The sequence below is a fragment of the Anoplopoma fimbria genome, chromosome 18 (assembly GCF_027596085.1).
Source record: "Anoplopoma fimbria isolate UVic2021 breed Golden Eagle Sablefish chromosome 18, Afim_UVic_2022, whole genome shotgun sequence".
Lineage (NCBI taxonomy): Eukaryota > Metazoa > Chordata > Actinopteri > Perciformes > Anoplopomatidae > Anoplopoma > Anoplopoma fimbria.
Genome location: NC_072466.1, coordinates 12,223,079 through 12,239,278, shown reverse-complemented (window position 1 = coordinate 12,239,278; position 16,200 = coordinate 12,223,079). Strand labels below are relative to the sequence as shown.

The 16,200-nt window shown below is 40.0% G+C and overlaps 2 protein-coding genes across 2 annotated transcripts; one reads left to right on the top strand and one right to left on the bottom strand.

Annotated features, from left to right (window-relative positions):
- Positions 1–4,818: 4,818 nt before the first annotated feature.
- Positions 4,819–7,280, bottom strand: kcns3b (potassium voltage-gated channel, delayed-rectifier, subfamily S, member 3b). Its single transcript, XM_054618113.1, has 2 exons — positions 7,243–7,280; positions 4,819–6,669 (listed from the first exon to the last, which is right to left on the bottom strand). The coding sequence occupies exon 2, from the start codon at positions 6,663–6,665 to the stop codon at positions 5,166–5,168; it is 1,500 nt and encodes a 499-aa protein (XP_054474088.1). The 5' UTR covers positions 6,666–6,669; positions 7,243–7,280; the 3' UTR covers positions 4,819–5,165.
- Positions 7,281–9,192: 1,912 nt separating this feature from the next.
- LOC129107587 (uncharacterized) lies at positions 9,193–15,845 on the top strand. Its single transcript, XM_054619088.1, has 21 exons — positions 9,193–9,303; positions 9,397–9,452; positions 9,525–9,611; positions 9,704–9,825; positions 9,917–10,060; positions 10,190–10,273; positions 10,353–10,523; positions 10,777–10,870; positions 11,662–11,882; positions 12,316–12,472; positions 12,555–12,766; positions 12,869–12,983; positions 13,087–13,280; positions 13,416–13,530; positions 13,606–13,775; positions 13,872–13,966; positions 14,338–14,468; positions 14,964–15,153; positions 15,341–15,476; positions 15,578–15,674; positions 15,763–15,845. Exons 1-21 carry the CDS (start codon positions 9,281–9,283, stop codon positions 15,843–15,845), a joined length of 2,697 nt encoding a protein of 898 aa, XP_054475063.1. The 5' UTR covers positions 9,193–9,280.
- The last annotated feature ends 355 nt before the right edge of the window (positions 15,846–16,200 follow it).

Below are 16,200 nucleotides of genomic sequence, written 5' to 3'. Positions count from 1 at the left end.
GCTTGCATATCAACAGGTTAATCTCCATGACAACTGAGCAGTTAAAGGACAACTACAGTATTACATGGCTTATTCCCAATAAAAGTTAATAGATGTACAAAGATTTTTGTCTGACTGAATTAAAGTAGATTTATATGTTGCCCAGCTAAAACTCAACCTCTATCAGAGTAATAAACGATTATGGACGTGCACAATCACAACGTCCATCCAGCCTCACTGTAATAAATCTGCATGACAGATAAAAGCTGGCCCCAAATATAAACAAAGTGGTTTCTTTGTTTTATCTGACCCTGAGCTGAAACCACACAGCTGCTGTAATGTCCGAGTGAAAGTGATCTGGCAGTACTCTGCGGCGAGGAGTACAATGTAATGACTCTGATCGAAACATTACATATTAGCTTAAGCTAATGGAAATATTAGTACCATTTCTCCCAGCTGGGATCTCTTAACTCTATGATTCACTACAGAAAAACCCCAGAAACACCTCCACTTGTCTTTTCCTTGTTTCTCCAGACAGGCCTCACAGAATCATGTTCCAGCTCAACTACAGTTTACAAATGATTTATTTTAAAGCTGGGTCAGTATCGTGCCAAATGTTGAAGAACAAGCTGCTATATGACACTATACTACCATCACCACGTTTCTCTCAGATTACGGCATATTTAAATAATTGACTTGCTGACGAGGTTTAAGTCTGGCAGCTGACTGAGTTGCATTGGCTATTCTTAAATCCATAAATAGGTTTAAAGTAAATAATTAACGATGTAGTTTAAAATGAGTCATTTACTAATGGGGTTGCACCAATAAAGTTTGTTAGCTAGAGAACATTGTACATCTGTTGCGAGGAAATCAAATAAACAATCTTTGTTTTATTTATATGTGCATACATGCAAAATGTTTATCAGAGTTTGTAGTATTCGTATTGTGTAGAGTGATTCTGAAATATCTCATTATGCTTACCTAAACAACGCTAATTTATGTAACGTCATTAGCATGCATTGTCAGTACCAGCTTATTTTTTGGAAAAAATTCATGTAAAATATTTTCTGTTTACATCAATTATAAACACCATTGGATTTCAGGTCAGATGACAATCTTTGATATAGGGCTTTTTTATTCTTCAATCTAAAAGGGTCCCATGTTAGCAAGCTAACACTAGTATTGTTTTAGTTTTGTTAGCTACATGACATCTACACCTGGAAGTTCAGCTGTATAAAGACTTGGTAATAACTAAACTCTATGTGGTGCAATCTGGTTTTATGTATTAATTTTCCATTAGTTAAAGGCAGAGTAGAATGAGTAGAATTTGTCGGTTGTGGATTGCAGGTGTGCGCTATATTTGAGTTCCTCCGCCACTGTGTCCGCCAAATTTGGTAGCTTTCTTTTGGATGCATGCTTACAATCTCGCACCTGGTCATTTTTACAGAGGTTGATGCCCAGAAACCTTCTGAACACAGCAAAATAAGAAAAAAATATAGGCATAGGGTCTCTGCAGATTCATACCCTGCCACAAACATCTAGGGGGTCATAAGTGATGATTGAGAGGGAATATTTTTTGCATGAGTCCACACATTTTTAAGGAAATCATATTCATTCTGCCTTTAACATTTAACACTCAGGCTAAGTTTGAATTCGAGAGCTGGTGCACTGCCTCCAGCATAATTTCACACAACATAAAACCCCCTTTTGCCTTTTGCACATTCATCACTGCAGTGACCTTTCCCTCTGTGTAAGGTAGAGGGACAAATGCCTTCATAGACCCTGAGGCTTTATGTCGTATACAAGGTCGTACTCTTACCCGATAACAAATGCCAGATTTTTCATAAAAAGATTTACGCTTGCTCTTCAAAAACTTGAAGTAGCTGCACAAACAAGGATCAGTGTGAAAGGCCACTGTGCTTCAACTCTTTCCCTCTTTCTCTGCAGTGACTTTTGTGTAACATTGATGTCCATCAGACTCTACAGAGGTGTCCCCTCCTGACAGCACCGCAAGCTGAGAGACATTACTGTCTGTTCCGCATTACAGACAACTCACTTCATATAAGTATCAAACCGGCCAGCGATTAAAAATATATATCTCAAAGAGAAAAAAATACAGGTTGAATAAATCTTATTGATTTTTTTCCCCAAGCTGACCAGAGTTTTTTTGGACAGGAATTAAATTGTTCGGTGACACCTTTTATCCTACTGGTTTAATGCTTCACTGCATCCAATCAGCTTGGATTACGACTTTACTTGACACATCTGAAGTATTATGGCAAGCGACTTCACCTCGGCTTAAATGTGATGAAGGTTGTTGTTTCATTTAAAGAAAAAATGAAAAGCCTAAAGGGGGAGTTTGAAACACAACTCACCTTGTCAGTTCTGCAACACTGACATTTGTGCTGACACACTCACTATGACCTTTTCAGGTAATTGGCTTTTTGTTTTTGCTTTACATTAACAACACCCTGACTCCCCCGGCTCCTCTCCTCTTCATGCAAGGTATATCTTGTTGCCTTTAAAAGATAACCTGAATCCACGTTTTTGAGTTAGTAAATTACATGTTGAGTGATTTTATTATACTATGCAGACTACAAATAACAGCATATTTTGCCGATATCATGCCAAAAGAAACCAACAACTGCATTGAAAGAAGCTTCATTCCTCGATTGTTGGAGAGTCCAAAATGGAATAAACTTTCATAGCATATAAGCTGTGTCACCATCCACCTTAATGTAACCAACTCTGCCGTATAGGAGTATAAACTTCTCCACAAAAGAGGAATAGTTTGCAAACAGCTGAGACAGGAGTTGATGGTACAAACTATTTTGAATAAACTGTGTGAAATATTGTCCAAAGAGCAACCAAGCTAATTAGCTTCTTAACTGACTATGTAAAGCTAGATACCTTTGAGAGCTTCTTTTTTACTTCACTGTACCACTTCGCTGTGGCTTCATCTTGAACAATGGTATTTTCATATAAGCGTATTATTGTTCTTTAAGGAATAATCTCAATTTGAAAATTAACTATTAACTATAGCTGTTGGATAAATACACAGGAGTAAAAAGTATAATATGTGCATTTTAGTCGAGTGAGAGCATAAAATGGAAATGCTCAAGTAAATCAACTCAAAGTGTATTTCAGGACAGTACTTGCATAAATGATTAAATGTAAATGTATTTCCACTAGTAACTGTAACAACTTAAGTTACCCTCATAAAATACCAAACTTTGTGGAAGTCAGATGAGAGACACCAGATGCTGTGGGAAATGTTGGGTAATATAAGTGACATCATTTCAATAAGCAAATGTATTTCTGCTGATGGCAATGTGACAGGATATTGAAACCCACTTTCCTCGACGGAGCCATGAGGCGGGAGTAATGGTGAGGAACGCAAAACTATCATTATCGGTGGCTGGCGGTGCTCAATTGTCATCTACGACTTCTGCGATGGATTCTCCTACAGCAGACTAAGATCACAAACATCGAAAGGCAGAAATGCCTGAAGAGTCTTTGAAATAAATTTCAGATGAGTAGAAATCAATTGATGATTTTCTTTTGTTGACCTCACAAACCGTGCCCAAATTTTTTTTATACAGCTTCGACATTGTTGAGTTATTGTTCTAATCTTATTTTCCCTTTTCAGATTACTTCTGGTCCAAACAAGTTTAGAGTATGCATTAGTTTTTTGGTTTTTTTAAAGGGTACAAATTAGCGAAATATCAGACAGTTAAACATATTTTATAGCAATAGAACACTATTTGTCATATCTTTCCTGGGACAGAAATTTTGAAAAATATATACACTTTTATTCCGCCCTGTCATGTACTGTAACTGTGCAGTGCATCTGTATGCATAGTTAATATTGAAAAATCAATGCTTGTCTGAACCAATACTCTATGTTGGTCATTACAGTAAATGGCAGCTGACAAAGGCAAAAAGAAAGTGTGGATTAAGCAACATGCTAATGCATGCACACCTGATACAGGAAGCCCACCAATCGAAACTCATTATTAGAAAATAATCAGAGAGTAACGGGCTTATCTGTTCTGGTGAGGCTGCAGTAAGTCTTTAAACCATCCTCCTCAACTCACTCACTGACGCCCATTTACGATCATTTTAACAGGCTTCATTTGTTTATCTGTCATGAAAAATCAGCCAATAACTAAATAAACATCTGAACTTTAAATGGTGTTTGGCTCTGAGAGTGGATGCTTCTAGTCCGTAGAAAAAAGGCCCCCGTAGAAAAAAGACCTTCTACATCTCTCGCCTTAGGACAGCGGCTCATCCAACCGGAGATTATAACAGGGGACAGGAAATCAATGCTCTAAGGAACAGAAGGTTGAAGAGGTACAAAAACTTTCCACTACAGTTACAGCGCATTTCACCGCAGACAAAAATACATTGCTGATGATTTTCATTTAGATTTTAGAGCCATTTTAGTGACAAACATATGTTGATAAATAATGCAATGAACCTGAGCTGAAAACCTTGTCTTAATGAGTGATTAGTTCCATTTATGCTGAATCATAATTAAAAGGCATGTTGCATGAGTTTTTTTATTTTATGTCCATATGAATTACCCTCCAGGGGTCCCAATGCATGCCAATACTGTCCAAAAGAAAATAACAATAACCTTGTATGTCAGTGCTCTTAGAGAGTTGTGTGGCCTCTCTTCTTCTCTGTAGCATCAATAATGTAACATAATTCTACACATTACTCTCTTTCAAAATGCATTTATTTCTGTTCATGCAGACTGTGAACTTAGAGATCCATAATACCATTTTGAAACATCAAACAGTGTTGTTGTCATTCTAGGCTTTTGGCAAAATTCTCAGTCTGAACTTTCAGCGAGTAGACAAATCAATACAGGGCATTACTTTGAGAAAACATTAACATTACGGCCTCCTACATGCATCATTGCAGTTTTCTCAAGCAGAAAATGGGCTTTCAAACCTCCAAGCAAGGCTCAGATAATTCCTGGTTTTAGCGACGCTGTACATTTCACAAGCTCTTCCCTTGAAGAAATTTTTAAAAAAAGCAATCATGGCCACAATATTTCTCTGTCAAATTTGCAAGGGGGAAGACAATGCAGAGAGGCGGGGTCAGTGATGGAGCAGCCCTGAGAGGCAGCAGAGTGACTTGCAGTCATAAAGGGAGCGGAACTGTGAAATGGCAGAATTTCATTTTGCTGACCCATTTTCACAAGTGTCATTATCATACACCTCTAAATCCTGGAGACTAGAGGCATCTGTGGTGTCACCTGTGCTGCTCATACTGTTCCTGAAGGCGATACCTCCAATGAAGGGGTACACACCTCCTGTGAACAGGTCTCTGATGTTATAGTAAGGGAGGTCTGGGTCTTGTCTTTCAGGCTTAGTGATACACTGTCCCTCCATGGCTTTGTTTCTTTGATAGTACTTTGAAAACTTATTGAAGATGATGGTGACGGGCAGAGCCACCACTAACAGGCCACAGACGATACACAAGGTGGCCACTATCTTCCCTGCCAGCGTCACCGGGCAGGTGTCACCATAACCAACTGTAGTCATGGTGATTGTAGCCCACCACCAGCCTGAGGGGATGGTCCCCAAATCTGTGTTCTCCACTTCCTTCTCTGCAAAGTAGATGAGGGCGGAAAAGATGGAGATCCCTACGGAGAGAAAGAGAAGCAGCAGACCCACCTCGTGGTAGCTGTGGCGGACGGTGGCGCCCAGCGCTCGCAGCCCGATGGAGTGGCGAGCCAGTTTGAGGATCCGGAGAACCCTCATGAGGCGCAGAACCTGCACCACCTTCCCCACGTTTTCCAAGTCCTCATTCTCCTCTGCGGCCTCCTCGTCGGCTGTTTCCAGAGCTAAAGTGGCGTAAAATGGCAAAATGGAGGCAACATCAATGATGTTTAAGGGGTTTCCAAGGAACTTCCTGCGGGAGGGCGAAACAATGAGCCTGATGATGAACTCGGCGGAGAAGCCGGCAATGCAGATCTCTTCCAAGATGGCGAGGACAGGGTCCTCGATGGGTTTGTCGTTGTCGTCCAACTGCTGAAACTCAGGCATGCTGTGGACACACATGGCAACGATAGAGGTCAGCACCAAGCTGAGAGAGGCCACGGCGATGATCTTTGAACCTGTTGAGTGACCTGGATCCTCCAGCCTGAGCCAAACGTAGCTCCTCAGTTCTGCACACCAGGCACCTTTGAACTTGGCAAGGTCTTTATCGAGAGCAGAGAGCTCCTCAAAGGAGGAGTCAATACTCGGCTGCTGCTGGTCGTCGCTCCTCACGTCCCAGTCTCTGTCATCGATGTAGTCCTTCCTCTCGTGGTACCAGTAGCTACAGCAGGGGCTTAGGTGGAGCTCCTGGATGCCCCAGTACTCAATCTCCTGGCTGAAGGAGAAGACGCACACCTCTTCCATCATGTGGATACGTCCTGTCTGGTAGAAGTTGAGCACGCAGATGAAAACACGTGGATTCCTGTCGAAGTAGTACTCCCTCTCGGTCGGGCTGTAGTCGTCACACAGTTCCAGGATCGCCGCCTCGTTTTGGCAGCACAGCAGACGAGCCAGGCGTGTGTGAGGGAAGCGGAGCAGCATGCTCGAATTCACTTCGTGTCGGACCCCTCCAACATTGATGTGCACCTGGTCCTCCTCATTCCCCCGCCGGTGGAGGATTTGCCCATACCCCATGGTCCTGATGATACATACAGAGACATTACGACGAGAAATGAAGCATGTGACTTCTATATATTGTTATGCCACACAAGCATTTACAGTCTAGATTGTAAGTGGTACATTTATGTGGAGGGATGTCTATCAAGACATATTTGACTGCACTCATTGTAGGGCACATTAGTCCTCTGAAGGAAACAAAAATCAATACAACACACACAGGAAATGGCTTGGAGCTGGAGTGATTGAAGAGGCGTGAGGTGCCGTCACTTCTTTCAGGGCTAAAGTACAGGGTTATCATCAGAATAATGAAATTACAGAGCGGACTGGACTAATTCAGAGGAAATGAGGCAACAAGTTGACACTTAACCCAGACATAATTTCAAGCAATCACTAAAGCCAAAGACTGTTTCCATGCATGTGTAGATTTCAAATTGTTCTGTCCTAATATCTACTCTTCTACCAATCAGAGCAACGCGCTGGTTTGCTCATACATGAAAGATTTGTTTCATCAAAACATAATTACAAATAAAGCAATTACTTACATTACAAATTTTTACAAAAACTGAATGCAAAACATATAGCTGAAACCTACCTGCACTTGGAGCTTTCCTTTCCATGAAAATAACTTTTTATCCGGGTGGTTTAGTTTTCACATTCTTGCAAAGTGCAGCAGATGGCGGGTAGGTGGAGGGAGTGCTGTGCTGCAGCTTCACCAACGGGACAAGAAGAGCTGGAGGCGGGACAACGGCACGGCGGCAGTTTGTTCCCTTTTACAGGGAACAGGGAGGGGCGAGAGAGGAGAGGAGATGGGAGGGAGAGGGACTGCACAGATGTAGGAACACCCTGCTGTAAAACTACATGGTTGTTTTTTATGGCATTTCACTCATCATATCACAGTATGCTTATAGACTGTTTTCCCTATCGGAAGCTGTAGTTCTGTTGTGATTGGCCTATTTAATCTCTGATATTTATTATAAGATCATAGGATTTTTTTTGGTAAAGAGTGAACCTTCAGTAATTTTATGCATGTTAAATCTTTCAGAAATGGTTCTACTTTTGTAACCAAAAGGTAGCTGACCACAGTTTTAGCAACTGGAGGGAGTAAAGTAGTAAAATCACACTGACATTTCAATCCTCCGTGAGAAAGCACTGCTGGCAGGCTAACTGCCAAAGCAGGCAGTAACACTTGGCAGCTAAGGGGAAATACAACATACCTTTATAGTGGCAGCAGATTTGAAAAAGCTGCTATTGGTTGCCATTGCTCTCACAAGTCTGTTTGACAATTTGTAAGTTATTTTTCTCCCATCTGTGTCATAGCCTAGCTGAGGGGGTTTCCATCTATCATTTTATTACCTCAATAAAAATACATTCAGTATCTCCCAGATGTGCTGCCTGTGGCATAAAATTAGTTACTAAAAGCACCAAACCCTTGCAGGGTGTTGTGGACCATCTCTGTTCTGCTCCTGAGATGAATTTGGTGTGTTAACGTCTTTCTGTGTCATCAGGGTAAACACACATTTGTACACCTTTTCAGCACCCCCTGCCTTGTCTTTGTGGCCACTTATGCTGTGTGTGTATGTATGAATATATATGTACGCAGTGCATCTTTATGTATATATGTGTCGACATTTTTAAATGACTGTTATATTCATCTTTAACCATAGCAAAATGGCTTATTTTACTTACTGTGCTTGTTGTCCATTATATTAACCCATGTATTTTAGTCTGTTGCCTCTGACACATACTTGCCTGTGAGTTTTTGAAGCTGTGTGTATGGACTGGGTAAGGCTGCCCTTCCTTGGGAAAATAAGATGTCTGAATCTGAATCTGTATTGAAGAGGGGGCCCTGTGACAAACCTTGTTGTGTTGTGTTTGAGGGTATGAGGGTCTTTTTATTAATTGGCATGTATGTAAGCCTACTCTTATGTTTGTTTTTTCAGCGTTACACTCCATTATTTGTTGTATGATGTAGCCTACTGTGACTCTTACTTTTTATTTTTGAAAGGCTTATGATCTAGTGCAATTTTTTCCTTTTTCCTGGAATATGAAATCTTGCAAATAGTGGCATCCCCATGGCTTCGAGCTTAAGATGCTGACCATGAACCACAACAGAACTAAATTTAGTTTGTCGGGTGTCTTTGTTGCAACTCATTTCCTGAAAAAATGCTAAAACATCATTGATAAAAGGAGGATACGTGTTTTATACTATTCTACACATATTTCATACCAATAGTTTCTGATAACAAAAACATTTCTAAAAGAGCTTTTATAACTTGTAACTTATTTATGTTGGTCATCTGCATATAGAGGAGATTTGAATGATCGTGGTGACAAAGTTTAAATTGGCAGAAGGAGCTATATAAATACAAGTCTGTTTTTTATTTACCATTTAACTAAGTCATCAACCTCTTTGCATTGCATGTTGGGACTTACTTTAGGCCAGATTACAAGACACAGGCCATCACAACCTCAATCAGGCTGTAATAGGGTTCACCTGTGTGGGGTTGTATTTGTTGAGCAGGAACCTCCCTCATCCTGCTTAAAGCCTTTTGGGTTTACTCCCACCTCAAACTTCATTCTGAACTGCAAAAACAGGGACTCATTGTCACCAGTTTCCAATCTCTTGTGTAATGGATGGTTTAGTTGGATTTGGGTTTGTAGTTTTTCTTTCTGTCCATTTCTTCTTCTTTCCATCAAAGTTTGTGAATTTTCGTGCTACTTTTAAAGATGATTCAATCTCTTTCAGGTGGTTAATTCTTCTAATAGCAGTTGTAAAGATAGAGGCTGGCAGGAAGCCTATAAGTAAGTTTTTGGCAGTTTTTGACATTTTAATCAAACTATATGCTGCTTACTAATATACATTTTAAATCCCAGATATTAACTCAAAATGCCTGGGGAATGTCATGCGTGTGGATGTCGGCCCACTTGGAGGAACTCTTCTTGAAGTGTCTGTTGTCTATAGTAAGATGACATTTCAGAATTCTTTTTTTCTTTTTTCTTTTTTACTTTGTCTCACTATTTCCCTTCTAACGCTCCTCTTTTGTCCTCCTCAGATAACTCTGCAATTCTCCTTACACCAAGTTTAGCTTCTCAGTGTGGTTTCAGTGTGAAGATGAACCAGCTGGGGAACGCCATGATTTTTGCCTCCCTTCAAAACTGTTTTGCTCAAAATGTGGTAAAGACTGGAGATGTGATTCTGTGGAGCAGCACCAAATGTGTTTTTTGATGTTATGATCATTGAAAGTCTTATTTCTGTGTGTTTGTAGAATGATGAGGCATTCACAACAAAATTAAATCTTCGACTTCACGGGAGCTGGATGGTTGAAGATGAGCTGTACCAGGTGGCTGAAACCTGCAAATACACTTCCTGGGCCTCCAGGGAAATTCTGTGTGACCGCAACTATATGGAGGCAAGTGAATGCAGCAGGGCTCTCTGGTCATGTTCCATTCTATATGATGAGTGGCTTTATGGGTGTCAAGGCTGGTTCATTTCAGAGGGGAGGGATTGATTATCACTTATGGAGTGGCCTTGTTTTTAGGTGTCTGTGAAAATGGCAGCTCCAGCTGATTACGACCTGCCTGAACATCCCGTCTCGGTGGGTGATCTTCAACAAGCTGCTAAGGTTAGATGAGCTTATTGTGCCCTTTTCTTAATATTACGGAAACATCTTTCTGTATTAAATGTCTTTGTTTGCTTCACAGAAACGGCACATTGGTGCAGGATTCGGGATCAAAACAATTGTGTTCTTCACACCTGAGGAGAGGGTCATGAAGGTGACTGAGGCCCAGAGAAAAGGTTATGGGATCTCCACCACCCCTACAAGGCTGGTTCTGCGAAGCCCGTTAACTTCCCCTGAAACAAACACCCAGAATGTAAGTGGACTGCATTACACATTTTAAACAAGCCTTACTTGCTAACTCTCGACTTGGTTACACTTACAGCCAGTGAACTATTGACTTTGGAACAAATAATGTAATCAGACTCGCTTGAAATTAACAGTTGAATACATAAGAGGGCAACTTTATATGTATTTATACCCCCCTATAATATTGGAGTATCCACATCGTGGGGTTTTAAATTGCTTTAACAAAGCATATACACTTGTTTTGTAATCTCACCTTGCAGGTAGCCAATGTGCCTATGACTGTGCTCAAAACCTTGACAATGTTTGAAAAGGAGTGGATGATCCATGCAGCAGTCACCTGCCCAGTACTGGATGGTAATGTTTGGAGAGCAGTAAGCTGGGCCACAGCTACCACTGCAACATGTCTTTAGTTTCTCTGGGAATTTTTGGTTGTGGCAGTTTAAACTAGGACATAATGGGTATTTTAATTCTTGCTTCAAGACTTAAAATTCACTTGAACGATTTAGCAGACAGATTTCTCGACTAGACTTTGTATTTAAAACAGATATTTTTTAAAATAACACTTTTAGACCTTATGTTGGAATGCAACGGTTAAAGGTAGTTTAACATTCTGGGGGATTTGCTATATTGCTGAGTTGGATGAGAATAATGATAACCCATGTCTGTACAGTAAATATAAAGTTAAAGTTTATCAATAAAGGGATATAATAATAATAATAATAAAGCCTGCAGCTGGTTAGCTTAGCTTTATAGGGGAAACTGACTTGCATTGCCCTGCACTAAGCCAAGAAATGGTGTGGCTTGCTGGTATTACCCCAAATAGTTTTTTGTACAGTTTAAAGAAATTGGATAAAACATTTTATCAGTGAGTTTTATCGTGCTGATGGCACAGTAGGTTTTGTGTAGTCTAGCTGTTTACAAGCTAACAGTCTCCTAGTTGAGGAACTGTAATTATTATTATTTATTTTATTTTTTCTGTAAGAATTGATTAATGGTTGAAACATTTTCTGATTATCTGGTCAAAATGTTTTGAGGATTGAGGAGTTGGACTCATTGCTTTAGTTTACCTTAAACTTATTACAAATGCAATGGGTCCATGTTCGGTCTCCTTGTATAACTGCTGTATGTGTTTCCCTTGTCTACAGGTAGTGTTTATTTCACTGATCTCTCAATCAGATGGTTCCTGCCGAAGCACATTGACCCCCTGATGTCCTCTGGGCAGTTTAAACTGTTGGAGGTGCACATGGGTGTCGATGGCCAGAGGCTAGATGCTGCCGAGATGACCGCCAGACATTACTTAATGACCGTCCATGACATGCATATCATCATTGATATTCCTATTGGGGCTGTCGGTGGCCACTTTAAGGTCAGATTTACTTTTTTTTTTTTTTTGTAATTCTCATGCATATAACTGCCTCCATGGGCGTAAAATAAATCATAAATTAAAAAAAGACAGATTTAGCATGCTGTGTTTTCCAAAAACTAACTTTTCTTGGCCCATTAGCACACCAGCGTGTCAGGATTTTTTTTTTTTTCTTTAGCTATATGATGGTAACCTTAAATCATAGTATGTACAAAAGAAAATGGGACTTACTCTCCACTTTACACACCCATTGTGAATAGGTTTGAATCCAACTTCATAATCAAGAGGAAGAGCAGCAGTTCTGTGCAACTAAAAGACTTATGGCCTTTAGATGAGCAAGATAAAGGATCAAACTTTAGTTCAATATACATATAATTTGGGTTTGTCAAGAGGATGTATTTCAGCAAAGGCCATACTGAGGATGTTTGATTTGCAGAGTCATGTTCAGGATGGTCAGTACCGCATTACTTATACAATTGAGCCGATGCTCGAGTTGCTCTGGACCGAAGGTGCCGCTCAAGAGGAAACGAGATACAAAGTCCTCCTCCCCATCACGACACCGTTACTGTCTCAACCTCTACAAGTTATTGACAGTGAGTCATATTATCTTGGTACTCTTGTGATTTTAAAATATATGACTAGCTGCCTTAATTGCGTTTTATTTTTGCCCCACAGACACTGTTCCCGAGGAGCGGATGTTTAAGGTGCTGCTTGGGTCTTTCGGCTCTGATGTGGCACTAATGACCATCACCTTCAACTCTGAGGTTTTATCCGTGGCAGACTGCATTGCCAGAGGCGTTAAAGTAATGGAGCACGTGTCTCCCAAGAGCATGTCGAAGTTCTTTAAACTTGAAGTGCCCTTCACAGACCGTGGCGTTATACAAATGGTGAGCTTTACTTATCTTGGGGAAATGAAATGCTTTTTTTTTTTTTTTTTTTTTTTTTTTTTTACATTTTGGCAGCTAATCTCTCTGTATATTTCCCAACAGAAAGAAATGGGGATTACAGTCTACTCTCTTCAACTGACCTTTGGCTTGCTGGTTCTGCCAGAGTTTGCACCATTTTCTCAAACTGCTTATCTTGAAGCTAAATTAGTAGACATAGGTCTGTACTTGATGGTAAAATGATGTCTTCATTCAGAACTAAATTGGCAAATTTATTTGACTGTGTATATAATTATTATTATTTTTTTTAAATCCCTCTACAGTTCCTCCCTCGGTCTCTGGTGTCTGTGATTATCAAAACTTCTATGTCCTCGTGAAATACAGGACCCACAACTTTCAGACACTAGTGGGAAGGCAATATTTGACTGCGGACCTGGCTCAGCAGTATGGCTTCAATGACAATGGAACACACTTCGGTCTCACAGTACCATTCTCTTCTCCCGATGTCGCTGTTGAGGTACAGTCAGACTTTTCTTAACCGAATTATAAATTTGCAGGGATATATCTAGGTGACATTTGTTGTAGAGATTATTGTCCTTCATTATAGTGCTTAAACCTTTTTTTATTTTTTTGTGTTCTGACAACTTCTCAGACTATTGCGGCGTCATCCATCAAGAGCAGACTCGATGTGTTTCTGAGGAATCCAGACACCAACAAAAATATTAAAGAATTCTCCATTGCTTGCAATTTCTTCTCAACACTGACTGGTTTGTTAGATGGAAATATTTTTCCTGTCAGACAAAACACTCAAGCATACTAATGTCTGAGCCGCCTCTTTTCAGAGTGTTTCCCTAATGGAACGATTACCGCTGTGGCTGTGAAACTTGAGTCAGTTCCCAGTCTGAACCTCAGTCAGCTCACCCTCAGAGACCCCACATGTGGTCCCTTCTACAGCGACGACCGCTATGCTTATTTTGTCTTCACTGGGAACTCCTGTGGGACGACCAGAAAGGTAGCTTGCTGCTAAATGTAACCCTGGTTGCAGACTATTGACACTGATTTTCAAACATTTAGTTAAATGTTTTTTTTTCGTTTTCTCCCTTCTTAGTTTTTGCCCAATATGATGCTGTATGAAAATGAAATCTCTCCGCCAGATGACCTTGAAATGAAAAGGGAATCAAATACAGACGAGCCTGAGTATGAGTGAGTGTCCTGAAACTTAAAAAGTCAGGCTCATTGAGCTGAAATTGGTAGATGAGTATCAATGATTAAAGCTCTTGGCAATTAATCTTCTCAATTACAATTTCAGCCTGTGATATTTGAAAGTCAATCATTTTTAGAAAATATCAGCAGATTAACAATAATAGGTTATTTGAAGCCCTAAAGTACATGTATGTCCACTTAAAAGATCTGCTAACTGGCAATAAATCTAAAAAAATAATTGTCACTTTAGTGGAAGCTACCTATGTACATGCTTTGTTTAAAAAGCAAGACTTTTCATGTGAAGGGGCTGCTGGTTAAGTTTCACCATCACACTGATTAATTCATCTCCTGGGTATTCTCTCTTTCTTCAGGCTTAAGGTTGCTTGTTATTTTGACATCAACAAAAACCAGGCTGCGGCCTTCAGCACCAGGCCTCGCAGGAGTGACCCATATGCTGAGAATGCAAAAGGAGAGCTGCAAGTTGAAATGAGACTTGCTCTGGGTAAGGGGAGTTCTGAATGCATTGTATTCTCATTAATTATGTATCCCAACGATGGCAATCTGCTTCAACTCTTTTGTGCCATTAAAAGCACTACAGGTAATGCAAAGGGACATGGATCAGATTTTCATTAACCTGCATAATGAAGTATTGTGGCTTACTTGGACAGTCGTGCTACACTCAAAAACAAAAGGTTTTCAAGAAAGCCAGTGCCTGTTCCTAAATCGGTAAACTAACAGTGTCATCTAAAGCCAAGGGGCAATCACACAAATTGATATTGAGCTAATTGTGTTGGTGAAAGTAATGGGACTTCTGATGTTTAATTGATGCATCTCTAAACCTAATCAGCTTAATGACCAAGCACTTTAAAGTTAAATTCACTCACTTATCTGTATTATACACTTTTAATTTTTTATTTTAAGGTTCGGTGTACAGGCAATTTCTAATCCTGTCTGACTCCCTAATTTCAGTTCAAGAAGTTTGTTTCTCTTTACTTAGATGACTCCTACAGCACATTTCACAGCATTGAATCTGATCCCATCACAAAGTACCTACAACAGCCATTGTATTTTGAGGTGGAACTGATGAAGTCCACAAACTCTGATGTATCACTTGAACTTGGTTACTGCTGGGCGACGTTGGAGGACGACAGGACATCTCTTCCCAAATGGGACCTCATCATTAACGGGTAACTGCTCAATATCGCCTTGCTGGGGCGTTTTCCCCACATTGACAAAATGTAAGTGAAACATGGGCATTACTTTTTGCCCTCATAATGGACAGTATCCAAGAAGGGTGTGCTCACACTGCAGACATCTTTGCACAATTTACTAGTGGGAGCTTAAAACAAATTTAAACTGCATTTTACTCTTCAGCTGTGCAAACTCAAGGGACCCAAACCAGGTGATCGTCCATCCTGTTTTGCCTGATGCCAGAGTTCAGTACCCTTCTAATGTGAAGCGCTTTGAAGTCCCAATGTTTGCCTTTGCCAAGGACAACTTGAGTGGCCAGGTAATTTCAATTTTTTTTATTTTATAAAAGCTTCAGATTTGTTAAAACAAATATATACACTTTAAATGTCGATTGCATTAACATGAGTTCATATCTTGTAGCTCTTTGTCCACTGTGATGTGGTGGTGTGCGATGCCAGAAACCCAGTGGGTACAGCTTGTAATGGGCAGTGTTCAAACCAGGATGACAGAATAAAAGGTAAGACCTCTCTCACATTGATAACACTTTCCATTTGTTGCTCAGACAAGGGATGGGATAAATACTTTATATTTCTCTTCTTCCACAGGTCAAAAACGTGCTGTTTACGATGGACACAGTATCAAACACGTGTCATCAGGACCAATACTCATAAGCTTAAAAGAATCCTAATAAAAATATTTTATAAATAATTCACACCTGCATTGTTTTCTTGGAAATATTTTTTCGTGCTTTAATTGTGTTTAATATGGTTTCGATCATGTCCCAACTGAGGGTTGGGGAAGGTGTGTGTGTGTGTTAGAGCATTATTCTAAACGAATGATACTATGGCAAAGGATATAAACCAAATGACAGATGACTGTCTTGGTAACTTTAAACTTGGCTGAAAATCAACCAAGATGCAGTTGCCATTTTTACATGCTGTAATTGAATGTTTAGAATTTTCTGCAATACATAAACAACTATAGCCGTTTGTGGTTCTTTCAAACATGCCATCAGTTACAATGTTACAGGGTTGTTGTGTATA

Coding starts and splice junctions, on each gene's coding strand:
- LOC129107587 (XM_054619088.1), top strand. CDS start 9,281: ATGGATGGTTTAGTTGGATTTGG. Junction 13,776..13,871: donor CCTGTGGGACGACCAGAAAG/GTAGCTTGCTGC, acceptor CTCCCTTCTTAG/TTTTTGCCCAATATGATGCT. Junction 13,967..14,337: donor ACAGACGAGCCTGAGTATGA/GTGAGTGTCCTG, acceptor CTCTTTCTTCAG/GCTTAAGGTTGCTTGTTATT.
- kcns3b (XM_054618113.1), bottom strand. CDS start 6,665: ATGGGGTATGGGCAAATCCTCCACCGGCGGGGGAATGAGGAGGACCAG.